At 38.5% G+C, this 27,616-nt stretch overlaps 1 protein-coding gene across 1 annotated transcript; it reads right to left on the reverse strand.

The window, feature by feature from the left end:
- Nucleotides 1-554: 554 nt before the first annotated feature.
- LOC125233847 lies at nucleotides 555-27,232 on the reverse strand. Its single transcript, XM_048139984.1, has 5 exons — nucleotides 27,117-27,232; nucleotides 25,398-25,572; nucleotides 23,951-24,069; nucleotides 2,201-2,378; nucleotides 555-1,497 (listed from the first exon to the last, which is right to left on the reverse strand). Exons 1-5 carry the CDS (start codon nucleotides 27,219-27,221, stop codon nucleotides 1,358-1,360), a joined length of 717 nt encoding a protein of 238 aa, XP_047995941.1. The 5' UTR covers nucleotides 27,222-27,232; the 3' UTR covers nucleotides 555-1,357.
- Between the last annotated feature and the right edge of the window lie 384 nt (nucleotides 27,233-27,616).

A 27,616-nucleotide genomic window follows, 5' to 3' on the forward strand; every position in this document is an offset into this window, starting at 1 on the left:
TAGCGCTATCTGCATTTAACTTCTGGAACTATTTTTATAGATTTCAATAGACGTCGCTGATAAAAGCAATTTTTTTATTGAACTCCCATACCTATTATAGACGGTCAACCAAATTCTGGCACTAAAAAAAGGCGGCAAGTTTGAAAAACGTAGGACTCAGCGGCCAATTCTCTTCATATAACGCGTGCCCTTCCTTAACGTTGTCGGAATCATCGACGAGCTATTTACATTTATTAACACCTGTTAACACTTAAAAATTGATTAAAAAGTAGAGGCGATTGTATAATTCCCGTAGAAAATTTGAATTGTGCTACTCGCCGCTAGATGTCGACAACGGAAACACCAACAACCCAAACATTTGGTTTTGCGCCGGCATTCTGGGTTAATCCCTAAGTCTAGGCGTTTTAAGTTTTAATCCATGATATAGCTATATAATAATTACATATAACAATTATATTTATTTTTTATAAATACCTATACAGCCAGAATAAACCTACAAGTTACAACTAAGGAAGCGATGGAGTAGGAAATAAGGACAAAATGAAAGAAATTGATAAAAACTACTTATAGTATATTTAATTCAATAGTGAAGATAATCTACGTATACTATTCAAATAATTTAATAATGACTTAATAACCTACTTGAGTTTGTAATCAATAGTTTTAGCTGCTTTGGTAATTTTCATGTGTTTTCGTAAAATTTATATGCAATATTTTTGAAATCGGTTAGTTTTTATTTCAAAGTAAATAGTTAGATAAAACAATAACAAAGCCAATGTACAAGTCAAGGAGAATTAAACACAAACGGCCACGTAATTGATTATTAAGCCACTAAGGGTTCTAGTTAAATTGGTTATTCCATAGAACTAGCATTAGAAAACCAATTAAACTAGGACTCCAAATTGATCAACAACAATCAGTACAACCACGGAGCATGAGCACATTGTATAAAAACATACAGATACATGATATCTGATGAGTGTTTGTAAAAGGTTGTAATGTGTCGGCTTTGGCAACATCAGTTTTGTGACATATTTGATACTAGTATAGGGGCTTGGTAACTTATTCTATTGGTGTTTAATAGGGTCTTGTCAGGAAACTATTTTCAATGTTTCGATTTTGGCGACAATCTCCTTTTCAGATGTATGTAATTCCTAATCTAAGAAAACGGGTGATGTTAGCCAAAGCCTACGCCTACTACGTCCTAACTATAGACAGTCAAACAAGTTTGTCACTAGAAAAAGGCGCCAAATTAAAATTGTCTATGGGCCGATAAACATTCACACCTAAACTCTTTTTAAATTGCCGCGTTTTTTCTAGCGACGAGGGCTTAACAGACTACGAAATCTGCAGGCGTTTAACCGGCATACTGGCGGACGATCTTAGCCCATTCTGCGGGGAAGTTGCGTTGCACGTAGGAGAGCGTGCGTTGGATCTGCTTGGTCTCCTGTGGCGTGCATTGTGGACAAGCTCCGCGCAACACCAGTGGGGCGAGGGCTAGAAGTATAAAGCAAGAAGTTAGAAAAGAGAATATAATCCTGGTAAGTTAAGTTGTTCGCACTGACTGAAAACACTTGGAGTATCATTATAAATGTCATATTTATTGAACGATCAATTGATCATATTGCAAATGCCACACATTTTGCAGTTATCTTAGTTTGACTCAACATTAATAGTTAACATTTAATAATTGGCAAACTCATCAATATAATAATACATACATTGGTATAATAGTGTGTGTATAAATAAATACCTAGCGCGCACTTCAACTGCCGCTTAATAAAGCGCTTATTATCATTCAACGCGTCTTCAAGTGCCGTGCAGGGCACCGCTAGTCTTACTATCTTACGTTGCACAGCAATGAGTTACTTACTTTAAAGTCTCTGCCCAATGGGGTCGCAAGGCGCCTCCCCCAGCGTGCACTTGAGCTGTCGCTGAATTGTCATTCAGGGTGTCTTCAAGTGCCGTGTCGGACTGTAGTGCCTTACTGGCCAGCATACGGGCACTCAGTAGAGCTATGAGTTACGATACTTACTTTTGAGTCTCTTCCCGATGGGGTCACAGAGCGCTTCACCCAACGCGCACTTGAGCTGTCGCTGAATAAAGGGCTTGTCATTCAGCGCGTCTACAAGTGCCGTATCGGACACTAGTGACCTTACTGGCTAGCACGCTCAGTAGAGCTATGAGTTACGATACTTACTTTTGAGTCTCTTCCCGATGGGGTCACAGGGCGCTTCGCCCAGCGCGCACTTGAGCTGTCGCTGAATAAAGCGCTTGTCATTCAGCGCGTCTTCAAGTGCCGTGTCGGACACTGGCGGCCGTGCTTGCGCGTATACGCACGCAAGCACGCTCGCGACAACAAGGAGTGATAGTTTCATCTGAAACAATTGAAATTACATTTTAATCCCGGTTTGCTTGATGTGAATGAAAGATAACACCTATTAGGGCCACTTGTACCAACGAAAATGGTTAACCCACCATTTAATATGGAATTTGACAATTTTATATGGAATTTGACAGTTGACAGCCCATCTAACTTCGAGTTAAGTGGTTGGTGCAAGTGGGCCTTATAGAGTAATCGTAATCTATGGAGGCCGATTCAAATAAATGATTTGTAACAGGATTATTTAAATAGGATTTACATACTTCATACTAAGAATCGTACCTCGATTTTTTAGCGCCACCTATTAACTACACTGATGATGCCTACAAATCTTTTTTTTCTTAAAAATATGTATTAACGTGATATCATGATTTTAAAATAAAGAAATATGTCATTTGGTCTTATAAAAAATAAAAACACGCAAAAATATTTGGGGAAAATATAATTTTGGCCACTTCAAGGCTGCGAACAGCACCATATAGTTTTAAGTCTAAAAGGCCCATACAAATCAGGGGTACGCTTTTTTGTATGGGCTTTGTCAGTCCAGTATTGAATCGTAGGCTCCAGGGGGGGGGGGGGGGGGGGGGGGGTCATTACCCCTATGCCCCCCCCCAACCCTGGATCCGCGCATGTAAAAGAAGACTCAGTCATTTGATAACAGCACAGAATTAGATTTACGTAGAAGAAACAAGTTCATCTATTTGTATGGCGGCCGAGCGTGTCAGATTTTGTACTGAAGTTGTTACTTGCCTGTGATTTTAGAATTAGAATTAGAATTAGAATTAGAATTATTTATTGCATATCACATTACAGGCATTGGCACATATAGGTATACATGTGACACCCTGTAAGGGCACAGCAATATAGAGTAATATAATTTTAAAGTAATATAATTTTACAGCAATATAATTTTAAATATGTCTCAGGCCCTTGAGTGTTCATAATTTTTGTGTTGTATCAATTAAATATCACGTAACGAGGCATTTTTAATGTTTATACACTCGCGATCAAAAAAATCGACTCAAGCAACATTTTTTACTTTTGGTAATTTTCCCGGAAAGCGGGAAATGTTTTAATAAAACTTTGAATGCAATTTTATTACAAATTTATTCAGCTACAAAAAACAGTAAAAGACAAGGATTTCGCTTGCGTAGTTTTTAGGTTTTTACAGTTTTTGTACAAAATGGCATTTTGCATCGTTGAGATACGCACAAGTTGTGCACCCTTGAGACCAATAAAAACCGATGTAACCGGTTATTTCTTATCAGTCGCTTATCAGAAGTTGACCAGTAAACATCTCCACGCAATCTTTCACTGAAATCACCTTGGAACAATGGATACCACCGAAGCTGAAGTCGTCGCCTTGGTGAATCGAGGATTTTCGCAGCGTTCTGTTGCTGAGCAGCTGAATTTAAGCCAGTCGGCTGTCTCCAGAGTTTACCGTCGGTTTCGTCGGTTTGGAACCTTGAAAGGGAAACCAGGATCTGGCCGTCAGCGGTGCACAACGGAGAGAGAAGACCGCTTTATCGTCACCTCCAGTCTTCGTAATCGCCACCGTACCGCTGTTGCCATCCAGCGAGACCTGATGCGGAACCGGGTTGTGCCTGTTAGCACCCCAACAGTTCGTCGAAGACTCAAGGAAGCCAACCTTACCCCAAGAAGACCTGCTACTGGGCCCAAACTGACTCAGAGACATCGGGACGCTCGGAAGGAATTCGTGGCGACCTACGAAAATTGGACCTACGACCAATGGAGCCGCGTACTCTTCAGCGATGAGTGCAGAATGTGTCTCCATGGCAGCGACAGAAGAGGACGGGTGTACCGAAGACATGGAGAGAGATTCGCCCAGTGTTGCTTCGCTGAAACAGTCGCCTACGGTGGAGGTTCCGTGATGATTTGGGCTGGGATTTCCATGGAGGGGCGGACCGAGCTGGTTTTTGTTGATGGCGGGGGTCGAGGCGGTGGTTTGAATGCAGACAGGTATTGACTTCAACTTACAAAAATTTACGCCCGAAAGCTGCAAGCTGCGATCAAAGACGGACAACTCAGTGGATTTCACTGAGTTCATTTGACACGCTAAGTAGATACATTTGCTTGATCTATGGTATATATGACATCTATGGATAACAGCTTTTATCACTTCACACCTTGGAATGTGTGAGCAGAGTATTTTTCTAGTAACAGACCTGCACGGGAAGCATGGTCGCGCGATAGACGATAAAATAGCAGGCCGTCCCTATCGCACTATTTGTAAGTGCGATAGGGACGGCCTGATATTTTATCGTCTATCGCGCGACCATGCTTCCCGTGCAAATCGCGATAAAATCTTATCTAAAATAACCTTGTGAACAAACCTTGCGTAATTTAGAAAACTGTGACCGCTACAATAATGCCTAACAATGTAAACCGCAATCGGCTGTCCTCAGCCTTTGATCCACTGCTTAGACCAAGGACATTTTCGCTAGGCGCTAAAACTGACCGGAAAAGAAGCTCTATACAATTCCACAGGCAAGGGCAGTTAGGGTAACTGCTGTAGTTGTTTGTGGTCGTGTACCTAGTGGTAGAGTCTGGGTAATGAAAGTTGATCCCAGTATGTTTTTAAACTGCAAGTCTGGATGTCATATCATCGATTGTAATCTGTCAGTGTGACTGTCACTTTAACCTATCTAATCTATAAATAATAATGAATGAAACCATAAAAAGTAGTAAAATAAGTGCGGCAAATAAATTAGAAATTAATAAAAATCATCAACTTTCATTAGCCAGACTCGTCTAGTAGTGTTCAACTATACCTATGCAGTGTCCAATAACTATAGCATAACTGCTATACTCTCCTATACAGGGTATCTATATCTATACAGGGTAACCCCTGTATAGATAAAATGTTCAGAGTATAGGTTAAACTATTAGGATACCGGTCCAGCAACAGTCCATCACCCCACTAAATACAAATAGTAAACAGTTCAATACACTCGACTTTCGTCACTATGACCCTTAAAATTCGAGAAAAACATATTCTACTCGTACTTAGATTATATTTCTGTGCATAAATAAACATCTTAGTTCCTAAGAGGTTCCGTTTCAATAATTTTCCCCTTCATCCATAATCAGGATCAGGCAAGACTTTATTCTCCATTTTATTTCAATCACCTAGGGAATACCCTACATAAGTACCTACACTTTGATTTTCATGTCTCTAAGTTAATGGGGGCGAAGAATAACTAGATACCTTCGCGACAATGTGACACAAAGTTACCTTACCTTATACACACCGTTCGTTACGCCAACCTAGCAATACCATGTCGTTTCATTACCCTTCAATAATAGGTTAGCACTTCACCGATTCCCGCGCTTTCACTTCACACACAACCTGACTACCGTATACACTTCCTGTCAGCTTCTTAACCACATGAAAGGAAAATCCGTTCGTCATCACATCACATGTCACTTTAGGTCCGGTTGCATCAAACCGTCTGTCACCGTTAAAGCGTTCGTTAAATTTTATTGTATGGGAAGTTCCATAGACATCTGCTGCGTGACGATGATGAGACTGTCAAATGTGGTTGATGCAACTGGCCCTTAGTGTCTCTATCCTCTATCTATCGCTTACAGATATAGTTCGGAATATTTTCCCTCGTATTTACACGGAAACACAGGAACGTGACACCTTATTTGTGTGTGTGTGGATTGAGTGAGCACCTTCCGAAAATAAAAAAAAATATGCTGATCATTTAGTAAAAGTTCTAAAACAATTGTAAAACGAATCTCTGAATTTGTAAAAAGATAAATCAAAAGATACAGCCATTAACATGTGCTCACTCAGTTCTCACAAACTACCAACGAAAACAGTGAATATATTCATTTAACATATAATATTTATATACTAACATTTAGTAAAAAATAGGCCAACCTACCTCTATAAATATTAGATCACCTAGTGACGTATTAAATTTTTTACAAATAGTTTCTTATGCTCACTCAATCCACACACTTTTGAAAAGCTGAATTTTGATGAAAAACATAAGATTTAGACCGCTATTATATGTGTATAGTTTAGTAAAAGTGAAATGGGAATTTGTAAAATACAAAACGAACCACTAACGTGTCAGGTTTTTTTATAATAAATTTTTGTAAGTGCTCACTCAGTCCACACGTTTTGAGAAAGTTAAAAATGTAAATATCTTACGATTTGTAGCACCTAAGACACTCGAAAGTACTTCAACATTTAGTAAAAATTTTTACTAAATATCCACCATCTAATATTTTATATTCGTTGTCTAGTTTTAAAGATATTCAGACATAACTTTTCTCATACAAATGTATCAAGTAGGGTGACCACACTATGTCGGCTCCTGATTTTCCCCACCTTCCCATTGTCATATTGAGATTGGGGAGTTTCGTTCGTTTAATTTTGATAATATTAAACTAATACCATATTAATTATCCATCTGCAAACTGTTTTTAGGTTATGTTCTTGGCCTAGTGATGATGTGTATTGTGTAATTTTTATCGACGTCAGGATAATAACCATATCGACATGCATGCATTAAAAAGGACATGAATGATAATTGGTAAGAAACAAAGAATATAATACTTCACTAGTAAGAAACCAGAACCTGGTAATCTAATCGCGCTAACAGATGAGCGTACCGGATTTGTAAGTGGGAGCGAGAAATAGTTATTCTTTTCTCGCTCCCACTTACAAATCCGGTAAACTATTATCAAAATTGAACGAAACTCCCCAATCTCAATATGACAATGGGAAGGTGGGGAAAATCAGGAGCCGACATAGTGTGGTCACCCTGCTTGATACATTTGTATGAGAAAAGTTATGTCTGAATATCTTTAAAACCAGACAACGAATATAAAATATTAGATGGTGGATATTTAGTAAAAATTTTTACTAAATGTTGAAGTACTTTCGAGTGTCTTAGGTGCTACAAATCGTAAGATATTTACATTTTTAACTTTCTCAAAACGTGTGGACTGAGTGAGCACTTACAAAAATTTATTATAAAAAAACCTGACACGTTAGTGGTTCGTTTTGTATTTTACAAATTCCCATTTCACTTTTACTAAACTATACACATATAATAGCCGTCTAAATCTTATGTTTTTTATCAAAATTCGGCTTTTCAAAAGTGTGTGGATTGAGTGAGCATAAGAAACTATTTGTAAAAAATTTAATACGTCACTAGGTGATCTAATATTTATAGAGGTAGGTTGGCCTATTTTTTACTAAATGTTAGTATATAAATATTATATGTTAAATGAATATATTCACTGTTTTCGTTGGTAGTTTGTGAGAACTGAGTGAGCACATGTTAATGGCTGTATCTTTTGATTTATCTTTTTACAAATTCAGAGATTCGTTTTACAATTGTTTTAGAACTTTTACTAAATGATCAGCATATTTTTTTTTATTTTCGGAAGGTGCTCACTCAATCCACACACACACACCTTATTTCAGTCAGTCTCAGTAGGTACTCTCAGTACAAGAAATAGTAAAATTGTCCGGACTAGCCTAGCACGAAAACTATTATGCAATATTACTATACTTACGATACCTAATATATTTGTCATTCACGATAAGCTCTCTTGTTAACCGACTTCAAAAAAGGAGGAGGTTCTCAATTCGTCTGAATTTTTATTCATTACATTTTCATTCACGAAGACACGTGATTTGGCTCCAATTACATACAATACCTACATAAATTCACGCCTGTATTCCCAAAAGGGGTAGACAAAACACTTTAAACTCCTCAAATGTCAATGCCACTCTTAGCACCATTGACCACGTCACAATTTAACCCTTAGTGCGTTTTCACATTATCCGATCCGATATCGGATGTAGGACCGATATCCCATCCATTACAGGCGCCATCTTTTTCCATTGAAATCCTTCCGACATCCGATATCGGTTCGGATAATGTAAAAACGGACTTATCCCACAGGCAACTTCTATTCTACAACACCCGCGGAAAGGGGGTGCTGAAATTCTTAACCCGTCGCCACACGGGACGGCCTGATATGTTGTCAATGTTGTCATGCAATTTAAGGTTAGATTTGATTTGTTAAATCTGCGCATCTTCGTGATTGAGATTGTTTATCGCCTACAAATATGGCCTACATCAATAGCTATACATAATTAATTCGATTGCGACCGTAAATTACTCACTTAAATTAATTTTTATTAAGCAGAAACGTCTGCTAACGATTCTAAACATTTTTATATTAAAGGAAAAAATGGAAAAATTTACGCTTCCGGCGGGACTTGAACCCGCACCATTTTTGCAATCCGTGCAATGCTCTTACCAATTGAGCTACGGAAGCCACGCCGGACTTCGCAAATCTTTCCATGCCTTTCCTTTTGTACACACGTCTTGGGGTGACGTCTAGCGCCATCTACCGACAGACTATTACATCTTGTAACGGCACTGGAGTCTCAATTTTTCCATTTTTTCCTTTAATATAAAAATTACTCACTTTTCAATTCGTCTCACCATGCAGTAGCCCCCGATCAAAGCAACACAAATTTAATATTGCACATTTATTTCATTTATTTTATTATGAATGTTACAATGATTGTCGTACCGTGATTGTGAGTGACTAAACTGAGCAACCGATCTACGATCGGCATTGTACCACACATGGGACACGCATAGAATTCTTAATCGGTGGTGTAATCGAAGTGTCGCCAAATATACAGGAGGTTTTGCAAAAAAGGCGAGTACCTACAGGCACATGCACGAATGAATCGCGTGAGGATGTAGGTCAAGCCCTAGTGAAGAAATACTTACACTATAACCATCGCGCATGTGGGTCATATAACACATACAGGTAACTAATGAGAGGTAAAGGTGGAGAAATGCGAAAAGAAGCATCCCATTCAGACACGAGACAAAATAATAAATTAAAAAAAAAAAAATTAAATAGTAAATTATTAATCTCCCATCAAAGTGAATTACTCATAAACACTCATTTTGAAACGTTTGGATCAAAAATAAACTCAAAAAACTTCCCATGATTCACCAATGCTCATGAATCATGATTGACAAGTGACGACGACGATGTCGAAGGTCCTTCGACAATAAAATTTCAACACCGCGGATGTTGAAATTGTTGAAAAGATTCAAAATTGCTTTTATTGCATTCACATCCTGTATAGCCATAGCCAATGCCCAATGTCTACAAAGTCATTGGTTTTTGCGCGAACAAAGGACGGGATTATATTTTTGTAGACATAGTGATTCATGAACGAGTCAAACCGGTTGCATATCGCGAAGATATAAGGGTCACTTGTCTTCGCCACTGAACATTCGCATCTCTTGCCATGTAAACAAGTATTCTGACGTTTCATTTGACATGATAGTGGTACATCGTGGCAAAAAAGAGTAAGAAATTGAGAGGCGCGCCACTGTCTATGTCTACCGTTTAAATGTGGCAACTAATTGAATATTGAATCACTTTTCTATGAGAACAATACCTAAGTGTTGCTATATGATAAATATAATTTTTAAGAAAAAAAAACCGCCTTCCTTTGGGGTTCTGGTGATAAATACTTTCAAATGTTGGATTATGTTATCAATTCGTCTGTATATTTTTTAATGTTTGTTATTCGATATCTCCGTCATTTCTGAACCAATTTTGAAATTTGGATGATTCTGAAGTACTTACAGATGAGAATGATTATCAGAACGGAACTCTAACCAGGGGCGGCTCACTCTTCATCAGCAGTTCCACTGCACCAAATGTCACTGTTCTGGACGTAAGTGCATGCTGTTCTTATAAAAATACCAAAGTCACTATAAGTGTGCCGTTCAGATTTGAGGAGTTCCGTTCTGACCATCATCAGCAGTTCCACTGCACCAAATGTCACTGTTCTGGACGTAAGTGCATGCTGTTCTTATAAAAATACCAAAGTCACTATTAAGCCCCATTTAGATGGTACGAGTTTCTCGCCTCGAACGTACGATTATCGAAGTACGAGAAAAAATATCGTATCATGTAAACTATGCGTACGATATCGCACGAGAGGGGGCGATAATCGCCTCGCCTTTGATGTTTGTATGTCTCCGTGTAAACAAAACACGTATGCGAGAATCGTATACGAGTTTATACGCTACTCAGTCGAAATGAATTCAGTAGAAATCATGTAAAACATGGTGTTTTTATATTTATAGCTGCCTCTCAGTAACTGCTAAAACCAAAAATAAATTCGGCTTATTAATATTATACAGTTAATGTTTACCTACTGACATTTTACCCCATATATCTATGGGGCAAAATGCCTACTATGATTTAAAAAAAATGTTATTTATATTCTATGTTTAATAATATCCTAAACCTAATCGCAAGTATCGCAACCAAGATTTTATTAGCTAGGTAACGCTACGGTCGAATTCATTATTTTCCCTATTGTATATTATTGAGACCTTCATAAATCATTTATAGTGTTTTTAGTATTATTGGGTACTATTCAACATAAATTCAAATAAATCCAAGGTAAATTATACCCAATATTATAAAAAAGCATATAATATATATGTTCATAATTAATTAATTAACAACTAAGCACGCAAGTTGACAGGCAAAACTCGCATGAAAATCGGTTCGCTCCGATTCGTGCGATAATCGCACGTTCGAGAAGAAATGTCATACGAGAATCGGTTTAGACGAGTCGAGAAATGTTATGGAAATATCTCTCGAAAATTCTACACTCCGTCTAAACTATTTCGCCTGGCGATAATCGCCTGGCGAGTCTCGCATACGATACTCGTATGCGAGTTTTTATTTCTGGCACGAATGTAAACGTTTTCGTACGATACTCGCCAGGCGATTATCGCATACGATAATGTCATACGAGTTTCTCGACCAAGACGGGCGAGAAACTCGTACCATCTAAATGGGGCTTAAGTGTGCCGTTCAGATTTGAGGAGTTCCATTCTGACCATCATCAGGAGTTCCACTGCACCAAATGTCACTGTTCCGTACGTAAATTTGCATGCTGTTCCTTTAAAAACACAAAAATCACCATATGTATGCCTTTCAGATTTGAGGAGTTCCCTCGATTTCTCCAGGATCCCATCATCAGAACTGGGTTTTGAGAAATATGGGATCAATCTGTATGCATATACATTCAATAAAAAAAAATATTTTCAAAATCGGTCCAGTAACGACGGAGATATCGAGGAACAAACATTAAAAAAAAAATCCCTGGCCTTTAGATTAAAATGTCTAAAAGGGCCTCTGTGTTGTTGGCTTCGGCCCCACGCATGCCTCCCAAAGGTCCGGGACCCCATGGTCCCGAGATATGGAAAAGACATAATAATAAAAATACAGACGAATTGAGAACCCTTTCCCTTGAGATTTGGAAGGCGGTTAAAAATAAAGAACTGTACTTAGTTCAATTTTTACTCTTTTTTGCCAAGCAATAGTGTGGTGTGAAAAACTGACACTTATTTTATCATGCGGATAAAATCGTCCTATCCGGATCCTCATTTTTTTTTAAGGAAATGGGGATAACGTTTTTATGGAGAAACGGGAGTCCCCCTTCCTCATTCCGGAATTCCAAACCCAAACAGATTTTCAAAGGCGGTTACTGTCATTATGTGCGGTGAACTGCTGTGGCAGTACCTACCTACCTATTTGGCAATTGTAATCACGAGTGCTAGAAATTTCGAAGTAACCAAGGTAACGTGACTTTAAAATTAGAGATACCAAGAGTTGTGCGCAATCAGAGATATAATGGCCGCTACGAACGTCATCGATAATCGCATGGAATATCGCACCTTTTGTGGTTTTATAGGTTTTTACTGTTGCCTTTCATGTAAATAATAATGTATTTAACATGTAAAGACAACATACAAAACTCAAACATCCACAGACCACAACGGAGATAAAGCTCTGTCTGAAAAGAGTGTTCTCGGGCTGACACAAAAAGCTTCACGCCTCAAGATTTTTTGGGATTAAATTATTAGACATTGTTCAATGTGTTGTTCATACCAGGACTGTAGAACAGCCTCGATTCGAGATGTAGAATACCATTAAAATGCAGGTTTTTAGCACCAGACACCTAGAAACAAATGAATTCAGAACGCTGCCTGTGAAAACTAACTTTTATCGTCTTCCGATATCTTGGAGCAATATCATTAAAAATCTCAATAGATTTTAAAACCACCAATAGAATTTAAGATGTGTAACTACAACATCCCTCACTTATTGTGTAAGTAGTGTACTTACTTGATAATAAACTTATTCTTAAGAGAATTTGTAGGCATATCACCAAGTATACCAACTGGTTCATTAGCCTTTGAAATCTTTGAATGGCCCGGATTTGGGAAAATATTAGAATTACACTGACACCATATACCGAAACGAATTGCTCGGAGAACTGTATTATTATTCAATAATGTCAATTGTTTCAAACCGGGTCATAAGTAGGTGGCTAGTACCTATGTACCTGAAGCCCCGGACTCCCGGTCTGCTGAAAGATTTGCATGTGAAAAGAGAAACGGAAGGGGCCATTATACTTGCTATGCTACACGCAAAGTAAATGAAACTTAAAATGTGTGTGTATGTGTAGGCCGGCAACAGACAGTCTTAAAATTTATAATCTGACAAAGAAGATTTGTATATAATCTGTCAGATCAATCTAAAAATTCATAATAAGAGTGTGTGTGGACAGTTGCAAAATTGTATGAAACTCCATGCATTATGATTTTTCAGATTATGAATTTTAAGACTTGTCTGTTGCCGGCCTTACAGCCTGACTAAAAAGAGTTGAAGACACTACGAACTACGATGTTGCTACTTTTTGATTTGTAGACGTTAATCTTTCGTGATAAATACGTATAGATATTTAATGAATCGATGATGGATGTGCTCACGATGCCTGAGGAGGGGCCTTCAAAATAGGCTCGAAACATGTCGCAGCAGTAGCGATATAATAACGTGAGTACAACCATCGTCAATTCATAATTATATGCTAGGTCGAAACTTCGGAGGCCCATCTGTACTGAAAAACGTCGTACGATACACGTGCAAAAATAAATTCATAACTCGTGTCGATTTAAAACACTCCCTTCGGTCGTGTTTTAATTTATCGCCACTCGTTTCGAACTTCCATTTTTACGCACTTGTATCGTAATGTACTATTTTAATTTCTACTCTTTTTGCCAGGCAGAGATGTTTTATCTATTTCACTCTAGTCAACTTTAACTTTTTTATAGAAAATGACCTGTCCTTGCAAATTTTGCCTACTATTACGTAAAGTCGTATACATTTTCAAAATTGGTCCCACCCAACCTGACCACGGAAAAAGTGTATAACAAAATCTTAACCAACCAGTCCCCCTTGACCCAAAACCGCCTCACTTGATTGGTACCGGATTCGCGCGTATCTCCGTTAGACTTGAAACGCAAAGAAAATTGTGGTTTTCCAGCAAAGAGGAGCCCTTATGATACATGTGGAATGAGAAACTTTTTATCAGAATTTCTGTTGGAAAAGGACCTTGTTGAACTTGAAACAAAAGGACCAGGCCCCGTAGCCGAATGACATTTCTACGACGCGAAACGAAAACGACACGCCGTCTGGCTCTGTCGCGCCAATATGCAAGAGCGATAGAGATAGGTAGATAGTTTTTATAATTAGTAGATACTACGAGCGTTTCGTTTCGTGAGCGTTTGTGCCATTCGGCTACGTACGTACCCTGAAGGGCTAGCCGAAGCTGCCGGTGCCAAAGTGGCAATCGTTGACGCCACGTCGCGACGTGGCTATCGAAATCGAAACGCAGTCTGGCTCTGTCTGGCACTATAGAAGAACGATAGGCAGCGCTAAAGGCGGTCAATCAAATTTCGGCACTAAAAAATTGCGCGAAATACAAATTTTCTATGTAGATCATACCTTCGCCCCTACATTTTCAAACAATTTTTAAGTGTTATGGCTCGTCGATAATTCCGCCAAACGTCAAGGTTTAGGAAGGCACGTGTTTTTATAAAGACATTTTTCAAATTTGCCGCCTTTTTACTGCCAACATTTGGTTTACAGTCCATCACAAACTACTAAGAAGATACTACGTCCGTCTATACACGTGGCGATCGAAACGTAGTCTGTCTCTGTCGTGCAAAGAGCGATTAAGCATAATATATGCTTACGAAACGTACCTAAGCGATTGTGACGTTGGCTAGGTATTGTATGGAAAGCCAGTCAACTCATGCGCGGATCCAGGCTGATTGTATGGCCCCCATGACCCCCCCGGTCATGGGGGCCATACAAATAGACCACGTGACCCCGCCCTGAGGCCTGGGTGGCTAGCCGAATGGCACAATCGCTCACGAAACGAAGCGCTAGTAGATATCTATCTCTATCGCGCTTGCGTATTGGCGCGACAGAGCCAGCGGCGTATCGCTTTCGTTTGGCGTCGGAGAAATGCCATTCGGCTACGGGGCCTGGGCCTTTACCACGTGCTCCCCCCCCTCCCTGGGCACGAAGCTGGATCCGCGCTTGAGTCAGCTCGGCAAATTTTCTTCACCGTTTTACCTTCCAAGTTACCTTCGGTTCGAGCGGCCACCGGGCAGCCTTGAGTTTAAACTGCATCCTTTTTGTCATGCATAAAATTATGGCCGAGCAACGTAAATAATGCTAAACGATGACATGAATAACTTATTTAAGAGGCTGACACCTAAAAAACATACACCGTATAAGTATTTATTCTGAGTAAAAGGATAAATTAATGAGATAGTAGGTACTATGAACTATCACCGTTGCTGGGCCTGGGTAAAGAAATCAATAAGAAAAATATTGAAAAAAAATAGTTTAATGATGTTATTGGAATTGGTTGAATATGCTTCTTTAGCGATGAGGTATAAATGGTCACGAAATAGCACTAGACCCTACTCATAGTGTTGTGTTCCTGCCGGTGAGTAAGGCTGCCAGAGCTCAACGAGGGTGCGGTGTGCTGATGACGGGAGGACTTACGGAACTAACTTGTTCCGTCTATTGTCCGTCGTCCGTCGGCAACCCGAACCCTCCTTAGAACTTGTACACTGTGTTAAGTACACAGCAAAAGGGAATGTACAAAGTTTCTAATGGGGTGGCAACGCGCATGTGACACTGTTTGAGTTGCATGCGTCCATAGGTTACGGTGCGTACTTTAACATCAAGCGGGCCGTATGCTTGTTTGCCACCGACGTAGTATAAAAAAAAAATGTTTTAAAACTGATTATCGGAATTAGACGATTTTCGAAATTACCACTATGCACCCTAGCTTTTCCTAAAAAACTGCTTTATACATCAATTCAAGGTCATTGGATGTTGACAGCCTCTTTGTATTAAGTTAGATTCGTGGTTTTAGCAGTTTTAGTCGGTATCTACGTAATCCATCGCCTGCCTAATAATGTCGTCTCTATTTTTATAACTTATTATAAGCACGAACGTGTCACAGATACGGCAATTAAGTTTGATAATTATCGCAAATTATATTCTGGAATAATGTAACTTAGGCCGGCAACAGACAGTCTTAACATTCATAACTTGTATGCAATCTGTCAGATTAATCTGAAAATTCCTAATCTCAAAAAACAAGACGCAGTCGCGAAATTGTATGGAACTTCGCGCACTCGATCTGATTTTTGTAAGATTATGAATTTTAAGACTGTATGTCGGCCTCAATCATCCGGCATGCTAGAACTAAAATATGTATTCTTTTTCTAAGTTTATCTCTATACTTCCCCAACGCACCTTGCTGGGGTAATTTCGAATCACAGATATGCTCGGGTAATTTCGAATCACAGATATGCTCGGGTAATTTCGAAAGGCGAATATTGATATGATGGAAATAATAGTGATTTTATGTGAGTTTCGACATTAGACGACTTTTGAAATTACCCCAATGTACCCAACCTAAAATTTAAGAATTTCTGGTGCTCTGCGTGTGCGTCCCATGACGGGCAACGGTAGCATTAGAGCGGTTTACCCCTTCCTTGTGTTGGCTTAGGCTTCGCGCACGCCTCACAAATATCCGGAATACCTATGGTTTCCGTAATGGGAAAGACATGTCAATCTCATTTTTAACTATTTTCTTTTGAATTAGAGTTTATTAATTAAGTAATGTTTATTAGTTTGTTTTTAAGTAAAATTAATTAATCTTTTACTTACTTACTGACTTATAAACATAGTAACAACTTTGTTTTGCTTCGCTTGTTGATTGTTCGTCCGATAAGAAATATAAGAAGCATTAACGCATTTTAAAGTATTTACTTAATTACTTTAAATGAAAATTAGTCTCAAATAGATTATCCTACCTTAACTTATGGTCAGTTCAAGATTATAGAGATAGAGAACGAAAAGAAGTGCTTGCTTAACTTAAAGTAGGTATTCTCTGTTATCTGTGATTACGTATATTTTTTTGTTATTGTTAACAAAAACTGGCCCTAGAGATGGGTAGTGAGTAAATACTCATGAGTAAATATCGAGTAAATACTCAGTATTTACTCAAAATACCCGTATTTACTCGTTTTTACTCAAATTGGTGGGTATAAACTATTTAGCGTGCTGAAATGGAAATACAAATTAGAAATATTGGTGTATTTTGTTATCATCTTCTAATTTAAGTAATCAAATTTATATTAATTTTATTTTAAAGACGTGCTCTCCATACATTTAACTATTTTTCTCAAAAATAAAATTCAAAAATTACCAGTATGTTATACATCATCTGATAGGTCTTTAAAAATTAATTGAATGTTTCTAAAAAAGTTTTTTAATAATATGAATAGTTTTGGAATAAAACGATAATTAAGGCCGAAATAATGTTTATACCTTTATACCTTTCGAATTCGTTATTGGAAAAATATCCAGAAAACGTCAAATTATTGCCCATAGAATACAAAACACAAAACTAGTACTTTGAACGTCATCAGCTGAGCCATTTTTGAGATTTCTTTAGAAAACCCTTAATAAAAGGTCGTAAGTGCCACATTAACAATCACTTCCAAACGTCATGCCGTTATCTAGAACATCGATTTAATTTAAGTCTCATACTTTTACTGTAAATACCTGCTTTTTTAAAACAGAACTGCTAACTAAACATTATCACTATTTTTTTCTCACAATGATTACCTCTTTTTCAACAAACTAAGAGTCCCATAAGCTTCTGATAATATAAATAGCATTTAAACATGTCCACACAGTTAAAATAAATACGACTAAGTACATAAATCTCATTTTTTAAAATATTTTTAGGTAACAGTTTCTACTCACCCAAATGAGTAAATACGAGTATTTACTCGGTGCTTTGAGTAAATTACGGGTAAATACTCAGTATTTACTCACCCCTACCCATCTCTAACTGGCCCTCTTTAAGTTCAAAATACCTACCACCGGATAGTAATGCCAATTATAATATGCCAAGATGCCAATCTTTTACGTGATTCTCCAATAATAATATCCGTTGAAGTAATATGGTAGAGTATTGAAGGTGAGCGTGAAAGCTTATACTGTTTCGAGTGAGACGATTAGCATCCGGGCTAGGCCACAGTATAATAAAGAGTACTATCGTACAGTATGACGACTCCCGCTCCCCGTTGAAAGTGCCCCCCATCCCCTCTCGACTACCTCACAGTTACCGCCTGTCAAAAACGCGAACAGTCGATCTGTCATATTTCACTCATACAAGCATAGTACCCGTTAATTTACACGAGCTGTGTGCTAGGAAAGCGCCTCTTTCATCTATTTGATCGCCAGAGTGTGTGTCTCTGTCTAGGCATAGGTACTTGAAGCCAGTGGGTTTTAAAATCATTCAGTAACATAAAAAATCATTAAGGTAAGTGTCGGGAAGACTGTCTATCCGAAAAGACCGTCTACTGAATATAACTATTGTATTTATATCTACCACTTCTTACCTACACCTCCGAAGGTATACCAGTTTTTCATCCTTAATCCATTGGTCTTCAATAGATATCCCTAGGACGAACACTAGTTAACAATAAACTTGATTCGTGTTTCAAACTCGAACATCGAGTTCAACATGGTTACCTACTTACCCAAAAAATTAAACCGAAAAATTAAACTTAGTGGACCGATTTTCATGAAACATGGCTAAGACACAGCTTTCAAATAAAAAAAACTAAATCGAAATCGGTTCATCCGTTCAGGAGCTACGATGCCACAGACAGACACACACACAGACAGACAAACAGACAGACAGATGGACAGACAGACAGACACGTCAAACTTATAACACCCCGTCGTTTTTGCGTCGGGGGTTAAAAATAGAAGCAGTCGGAATATATGTGCATTATGTATGTAACGTAGTAATTTAATAATCGTTCTTCCTGTCTAGTACTATTAATGCTATTAAAACGAATTCATTTTATTGCTTTATGTTCTGAAATATGTAACTTTGAAATTGGGCCTATATTGCAGCGCGTGGGGACGTTCAACCCGCCGAGCCTTGTGATTTTTATCGCATAAGTTTACTTTAATTCACCGAAGTATTATAAAAGTTTTGTAAAATATAATATTTGCTAGCCCATGTGACCATGCGGATTACTCCAGAATATTTCGAATAAAGTATGCCGGTCTTGCTCGCACTGACCTTACCGCTACTTCACCTAGTGCACCTAATTTCGCCTGGCGTAATAGTTATTTGTTATAATACAAGAGTGCAGAGTTGTATTTTAACGCCGAGTGTGGAATTGAAAAACGAGCTTGCGAGTTTTTCAATACACGAGAAGTAAAATACATTTGCACTCGTGTGTAACACAAAACTTTTCCCCTCACTATAGCGAGGAAAGTATAACGCAAAAAACACGTTTATCACTGCTTCCAGTAGTTCCACAGGTGGTAAAACACCTTCATCACTAGATTAACCCACTTTTATCAATTTTAAAGCAGAAAATTTGCCTCTATTCAAGGTCAAATTACTTTATCCACTAGTGGATAAAATTCGTTTTTACCCGCTGGTATTAAAGGACAAAACACGTGTTTCCGAGCTAGTGAGGACAAAAATCTTAAATTACCGTCAAATTTCTAGTGTCCAACTGCCGATTCCAAATAAAATACGAATTAGATTTAGTTTAATTATGTAAATCTGCGTAAAGCTAATATATATACTTAGCAAAGATGTTTTACTGTAAGTATGAAAAAGTTTGTTTTAATACATAAACTGAATAAGTTGAATATCTGGTGGGCGGATTTTCTTGGCTCGGTCACCGGTTTACTCGGTCACTTTTTTGAGTGCTTTGTTTCAGTTTATAAATATAATAATAAATAAATATTCAGATCTATCTCTGAATCAGAAACCTATAAGTACCTTGGTATGTCACAGTCGTTGGGTATTGAGGATGTTGGCATTAGACGGTCGGTGAAGGAGCGCTTTTTCAGTCGGCTGACAAAAGTCCTTAACAGTCTTGTCAGGAGGCAACAAAGTGCGCGCCTTTAACGCCTGGGTAATGCCTCTACTCATATACTCCTTTGGCATACTACGGTGGACCCAGACTGAGCTGGACGCCCTGGATCGGAGGGTCCGCTCACTACTTACCACACACCGTATGTTACACCCGCGCTCGTCTGTTATGAGATTGTACATCCCACGGAAGTGCGGAGGTCGAGGCTTCCTAAACGCCAAACATCTCCACAACCGTGAGGTGTACAATCTCAGGAATTACTTCCTTAACAACGAGTGCGGGATGCATCGTGATGTGGTGGCAGTGGACGGAAACCTCACGCCGCTCTCCTTGGCGAAACAGAACTGGCGCAAACCTGTGGTACTAAGTACTGCGGACCGCAAGGCGGTATGGGAGAGCAAGCAGCTACACGGGCGGTTCTACAAGGCCCTCACGGGACCCGATGTAGATCTGCTCGCATCGGTGAACTGGTTACGATTCGGGGACCTCTTCGGAGAAACCGAGGGTTTTGCCTGTGCAATTGCGGACGAAGTTATGATGACGAACAACTACCGGAAATATATCCTGAAGGACGGTACGGTCGACATTTGTCGGGCATGCCGCCGTCCCGGAGAGTCACTCAGGCATATTATTTCCGGTTGTTCTCATCTTGCTAACGGCGAGTACTTGCACAGACATAATCTCGTAGCCAGGATTATTCACCAGCAACTTGCTCTTCAATACGGCCTTGTGGACCGCGAAGTACCGTACTACAAGTACTTACCTGCGCCAGTTCTCGAAAATGGTCGTGCCACGCTCTATTGGGATCGATCTATTATCACTGACAGGACTATTGTAGCCAATAAACCTGACATTGTGATAATAGATCGACTGCAACGCCGGGCAGTGCTCGTTGACATCACCATCCCCCATGATGAGAATCTCGTGAAAGCCGAGAAGGACAAGTCCAGTAAGTACCTAGACTTGGCTCACGAGATAACCGCCATGTGGGATGTTGAATCAACGATCATTGTTCCGATAGTCGTTTCAGCGAACGGTCTCATAGCGAAGAGTCTCGACCAACATCTTAAGAGACTCTCGCTAGGTGGCTGGATCAAGGGCCAGATGCAGAAGGCGGTGATCTTGGACACATCACGGATAGTTCGACGGTTCCTCTCTCTGCAGCCCTAACCACCGGCAGCTTGGGCCCTGCCCCGCTGCTGGCGGCACCCTAGGTTAGGTTTTTTATAATGTGTTTATATGTGTTTTATATTGTTTCGTATGTGTTTTTGTATTTTACTTTCATATTCATATTATAAACAGCCTAGCCTAAGAAAGAAAATAAATAAAGAGAAATAAATATTATAGGACATTCTTAATTTCTTACACAGATTGACTGAGTAATAATTTTTTTTTTTTTTTATAAGTAATAAATTTGATTTTCTCCTTACTTCGTTATAGCTTAAAAGCTTCTACTAATAAAGTACGGGATTTGTATGGGATTACGTGAACGAGGTTATCATGATCGGTGCGTTACGGGCGCTCTATTGCCGGCGCGGTTGCGTCAACGCTCGGAAACAATCCCAAATATTAAATAACACTTAACTGCTTCAAACCGGGTCACTACTCAAAGTAGAGCGTTGGGTATCGTGCTAAATGTACCATTTACTTAACATGGTTTAGAAAATGAACAATTGTATGTAGATTAGTTTTGCCTTTATCTTATAGTCCATTAACTCAGGGCAAGAACAAGAATTCGCAAGCAAGTTTCATACATTGCTGTATTGGTGCGTGCGCTGAAAGTATGTAACCGCCACACAACAGCCCGCAATGTAACTAAAATCGCATACGTTGCAGGTCGCAGGTGGCATGCAGTCGGCTTGCAGTTCTCATACAAGTTGTAGTTGGTTTCAGGACCTTTTTGGCCAGCTTGTTCAACATGGAAGTTGGGTTGGGTGGTTATACTGATGTGGATGTATTTATTTAAAGTATTTTAACCTTTTAGATTCAGAATTCCACAATTAATCGAAGATCGAATAATATTAGATAATAATAAAGCAGTGATAATTAGGTACGTCATATCACATAGTAAATCTACCTACTTATTTTGTATAACTTTTTGTCCTTAGGTTTTTATTACCTATAAATAAATAAATATTATAGGACATTGTTACACAGATTGACTAAGTCCCACAGTAAGCTCAAGGTGGCTTGTGAAGAGGGTACTCAGACAACGATATATATAATATAATATACAAATACTTATACACATAGAAAACATCCATGCCTCAGGAACAAAATCTGTGCTCATCACACAAATAAATGCTCTTATCGGGATTCGAGCCCGGGAGCGGGACCGCGGCTTAGCAGGCAGGCGGGTCACTACGCGCTAGGCCAGACAGGTCCTCAAAAACCTATTTAATATCAAGCTTCCGTCTTGCATAATCTCGAGTTAAAAATTCATATAACGAATAGTGATATTAATTAATACCTGATAATACGTAATTATCACAACACGTCTCGAATAAAATTTGCGAACGAAGATTGTTCATTAGCCATTAGTGTTGCACATCCCTATTTAAAATTATTACTGCAAGCGAATTAAGTAGCAATGATTTATTCGTCCATTCAACCCGAATATACACCTTAATTAGTTAATTACATACGTTAAACACGTCATAAATTATAATTTTTAAATAATGAAACTTTAGTAGCTATCATTAAAGTACAAAATGCTATGCTATTAGTTCCGTATGTGATAGGTGAGGTGAGTATAATAATACAATCAGTATCAGTACCTAGACAGAGTTTAAAATTAATTCGACAAATTTTTCACATCGCGTTCACTGCGAAAAGCATGTCAAGTTTTTCTAAGGCCGTACAGCAAAACCTTAGTACGAAAATCTCACATAAACACTGTCTCGAGCTTGCGCGAACTGTCCTTACGATTTTCCCCGTTTCAAAACGGGTCGCGGGAAATCGGAGAGAAAATGCAATATATGCAACTTACCTGCATATTGCTGGAACCACTTTTACTTTTAACTGGTAACCGGGTCACAAGCGGTAGCTACAGCGACTGGTAGGAGAATGCTTCGGCCTGTGGTGCCGTAACGTCTTACTTAACTGATCCCCCCTCTGGCTTGCTTAACTGCTAGTGCACGCTAAATGAAACATAGTTTTTAAGGGTTTACTTTATTTACAAAATGATGTACAAAATTTCGTTTTTTAGGGCCGTGATTCGGTTTTTCTTTAACAATTTTGGGTCATGTTTAACAAATTTTAATCGTATAATTTGTTATCAGTCATAAAATATAATATATGTACGGTGTTGTGACCCAATAAAATTAGTGATATTGAATTATCTATCGTATCGTATCGCCCTATCTAACGTAAAGAAAATAATAATAAATTATAAACATTCTAGAAGGCAGATAGAGCTTTTTTTAAAATTCAAGGATAACTTTTAAATCTTTAATGATACTTCACATGTTATAATTGTAGATGTGTCTATTGTTAATTGCTAACGAAAGAAATAGTGTATAGACTTGCACAAATTAAAAAGCGGTTTTCATTAAATTACTTAAATGATACTAATACTAATATTATTTAATTTCTAAGCAATATATAAAATATAAATAATAGTACCTATAACAGAAATAAAACATAACATCCACATCATAGCCATTCATACCATAACACGTAGAACGTGAGTTTTATAATTATTCCAGCGGGGTTAGTTTCAACATATAAACATTAGAAAAAATCTACAAAAACGTCAGAAAAATCAAGTACAAAATAAGGCTCTGTGGAATGATGTTCATAGCTGGTAATGGTGATAAAATTACAGGACACACTATAGCCACAATTTGCAGATTGAGACTTTTATAGGTACGCGGCCTACCGCAGTCGCTTTTAAAGTTTAAAAATGGCTATACATTTTATTTTAGCCGAACTGTCTAAGCAAAAAGTGCGTCAAAATCGCTGAATTGATTTAAGAGAGTCCCCACACTAGGGTCTTCCGAGCATCGGCGTCTACTCGACGGGATGTTGGCTCAACTTTGACGCCAACTCTCAAAAGACGGTAGTGTGGGGCTGGGGTCGCTCTGAAACTTTTACGTGATGACTCTAGGTAGGTATAAAGTACAGATGTTGATGGTCAAATTCAACCGACGCGGCGTACGATCTTTGCCCACTCCCACGGATAGTTTCTCTGGATGAAGGCAAGCGTGCGGCGGATCTGGCGGGTCTCCCGAGCTGAGCACTGTGGGCATGCGCCGCGGAGCACCAACGGAGCGAGCGCTGTAACAATACAGAAAGGCTAAAAAACGACCTGTCTGCTCGTTTGCCTCCTAACTTAACTCATAAAAAAAGAAGTGTCCCCTACAGTCTTCCCAACCGCAGAGCTCTGCTGCTACTCGATGCAACGTTGGGGCAATCTGTTTTTCCATTAGCTGAATCGATACCGACACTCAAAAGACGCTTGTATGGCCTGAGCGGCGTCTCTCTTAATTAAGGTCGGTCAAAGACCAAATTGGATCCTAGGCCACTCAAAAACCCTGTCTTATTTACAGTGCTTAATTTGCCATAGAAGTCACATTGACGTTTACTATATGTGTAATTTGATTCGACACTTTAAGTGTTGTGCTTTTATTCTCTCGAAGTTTTCCATGTCTAGCTGAAAACTTGGACTGAAGATTGATTGTATTGTATGTATTATATTTATTCTGTTCTTTATAGTAAAAGTACAAATACAATCAATCTAGCAACATTGCTAGAATTAGTAAGTTTTCTACAACATAAATAGCATAATATAGTATATTATAAGCCTGTCAGATATGTATGTGAGTAGGTAGAGCTTTTCAATAACAAGGAAAGACAATTTCGTTGTTGGTAGGTACACCCTAAACTTAGTTCTCGTAATTGATTCTCGAATGTTTACCTTAGCGACGAAGTAACAACATTGCAAACATACAAGGAAAATGTCTTAACAAAATATTGTGTTACATAAAAGTTTTGCGCGAATATCGTCTACATTGCGTGTACGTTTTTGTGAATGGGTGTGTAAATTGTGCCATAATCGGTACACGCGGATGTTGCTAACGTCTTATCGTAAAGCCTGGCAAATTGGAGTAGAAATTACTTATAAATACCAATATCGTAGTGTCCTCCGTTTTTCTTACATAGATTGATTTGAAAGGAACGATACTAGATTGTACTTTTTCTAAAAATTGCCATTTGTTTATGACTGTATTATTAGGGCCATTTCTTTCACAGTTGTCCACGCCACTTTTTTTGGATTTTTTTTTATGTGGTTTCCATTTGCACTCAAAATCGCGAACTCTTTCAATCCTAATAGGAGAAAAAAATAATTGTTCCTTTTCCATTCCTTTACCATTTTTTCATACATTTTGTATGGCGGTAACGGAATGGACGAAGGTTTGCAAAATGTATGGAAATCTTGGGACATTTTTTTTTCTCCTTGGGAAATCTGCTGTAAGGAATTGTAGAAAAATCTTAACAGCGTTAACTGCGTGAAATAATTTAGCGCCATCCTCCCTGGTAAACTACCCTGTCTGGTAATCTAATATGTCATCATACCTGGTAAACTAATATAACTAAACACTTACTTCTCATCCGCTTCCCAACGCCATCGCAAATGCCCTCGCCCGTAGCGCACTTGATGTACATTTTGACTGTGGTCGGATTGTACAGGATCTGATCCAGTTGCGCGTCCGTCAACTCCGGCGCAGGGTACGCGGTGACGTACGCGCACGCGAATATACTCAGGAGGACTAGCGTGACCTGAGGAACAGGGATAAGGGTTACTAGACCATAAACAGAGTATCGTTTCATTCGTGGTAAGGTTGCCAGAGCTCAACGAAGCGAGGGTGAGGTAAGCAACACACATGTAACAGTATCGGCAGTTAGAGGCGTCCATAGGCTATGGTGACTGCTTACCGTTAAGTTGGCCGTATCAGGCCTATTAAGTACCTCTGCTAGCAGCCTTTTTTTTTCTCCTCGCCAAAATAGAGACTAATAGTCTTAACAACTTCAGTGAATAGAAGAAGCATAGAAAGTAAGACATGCAAAATTAAAACCTACAGTTAATTAACATATCAATTTTGATGATAACTTAATGACATTAATGCCCCCTAAAGGAAGAATGACCTACAACGTTATCACAGGCTAATAAAAACAATGATTTCATTGTTCATATTATGCCAATGACACAGGACATAAGTACCTAATATATGTATTTATCTTTAAAATCTTTATCAATACAAGTAGAGTTTATAGAAACGCGAGTTGGAACACTTTAAACAGAGGTAAGTTGAAACAACGTCAAAGCGGTAGGTATACCTAACTTCGCCTAGATTTTTAAAAACTAATAATACCAAATTTACTCAATTTTACAAAATCTTAAAAATAGCCAAGTCCTGCACTAAGAACTAGGGGCTAAATTAAGCTTTAACAAAACTAGGCGAAGTTAGGTTTACCTTACAGTTTACACTACACTAGGCCAACAGGCGGGGTTTAGGATGTATTTGAAAATAAATGAGGCAAAGATAGATACACGATACGGAAGGTGAGGACATTCAGATTTCAAAAAGTTTGCTCAACTTATCCATCTTATCGGGTTTGACCACTCACCGAATGTATCTTGTATTTCTAGGACGGTAGGTATTAAACCTATCTAATTAGTCCTATAAATACAAGGCCTAACACAGTACAAGGCAAACCCACAATAAAAATACCTTATTTCAAGTTATTTGCCAGCTCAATTTAAACCAACCTAATATCAAATAGGATCCAGTAGACAGTGTGTTTTATTTTATTTATTAAAACTGATAATAATATGATCCATTAGCAATTGTTTGTCAGCGCAAATCATAGTTGTTTAAATTAACTGCATAATTAATTTTCAGAAAACCGCACTTTCAATGTGTATTTCGTAATTGTCTACTCACGTTGCGACGAACTTGAAGCCACGGGGCTGACGGGGCCTTAAAAAAATTAAATATAAAAAAATTGAATTGCTATTTTTCGAAGGACTTCAAACTATAAAAGACATCACAAACATATTCAAAATGTACTTTAAAAATAAGGAATTTTCTCTTAATAGCTAAAAATATTAGAACATTTGGTTCAATTCTAAATGTTCTAACCTAATATCGTAACGCAGGTAATATCCATAGTTTTAACGAAAACTCGTTGAAGTACTCCAATCAACGAGGACTCTAGTCCATACCTACACCAATCACAGCACACCTACACTAGTGACCCACGTGTATCCCACGGCCGGATTCAAATAAAACGCCTAATAAAATAATGATACAATCACTAACCTGCATCGTAAGTCCCGAACTGGCAGGTTCCCGGTTTAGACGACGGTAAACGACCGACTGAGCACCCACAATCATTGTATTAGCCGTCCTCCCCTCTATGTCCATAGATTAGGTCGAGGGCTGCTTAATGATAAGGAGCTATGAATTTCGAGACACATCTATTCAAACCGAATCATCTAAGATTTAATGTTTAAAGTCGCTTGAAAGAAAGGGGATATGCGTAATGAATTTTTACTTTTCCCAGAAACTTAATCTGATAATCTGGGCATTTTGAATGCGCGGGAGTCGGTAATGAGTTTGGGGAACGGGTTTTGGGAATCATAGTTGGAAACGGTAAAGCTTTCTTCGAATTGGAGGCGGATTGTTTGGTGATACATTTTTCTGTGAAAGGACCGTAGGTACAGTTGAGTTCATAAATACATATGTGTACATTTCTTCACCTGAACTCGTTGCAATAAAGTGAAAAAATGTCCACATATTAATGAACTCGACTGTACTCG

This window comes from Leguminivora glycinivorella, chromosome 15, assembly GCF_023078275.1.
Source record: "Leguminivora glycinivorella isolate SPB_JAAS2020 chromosome 15, LegGlyc_1.1, whole genome shotgun sequence".
Classification (NCBI taxonomy): Eukaryota; Metazoa; Arthropoda; class Insecta; order Lepidoptera; family Tortricidae; genus Leguminivora; species Leguminivora glycinivorella.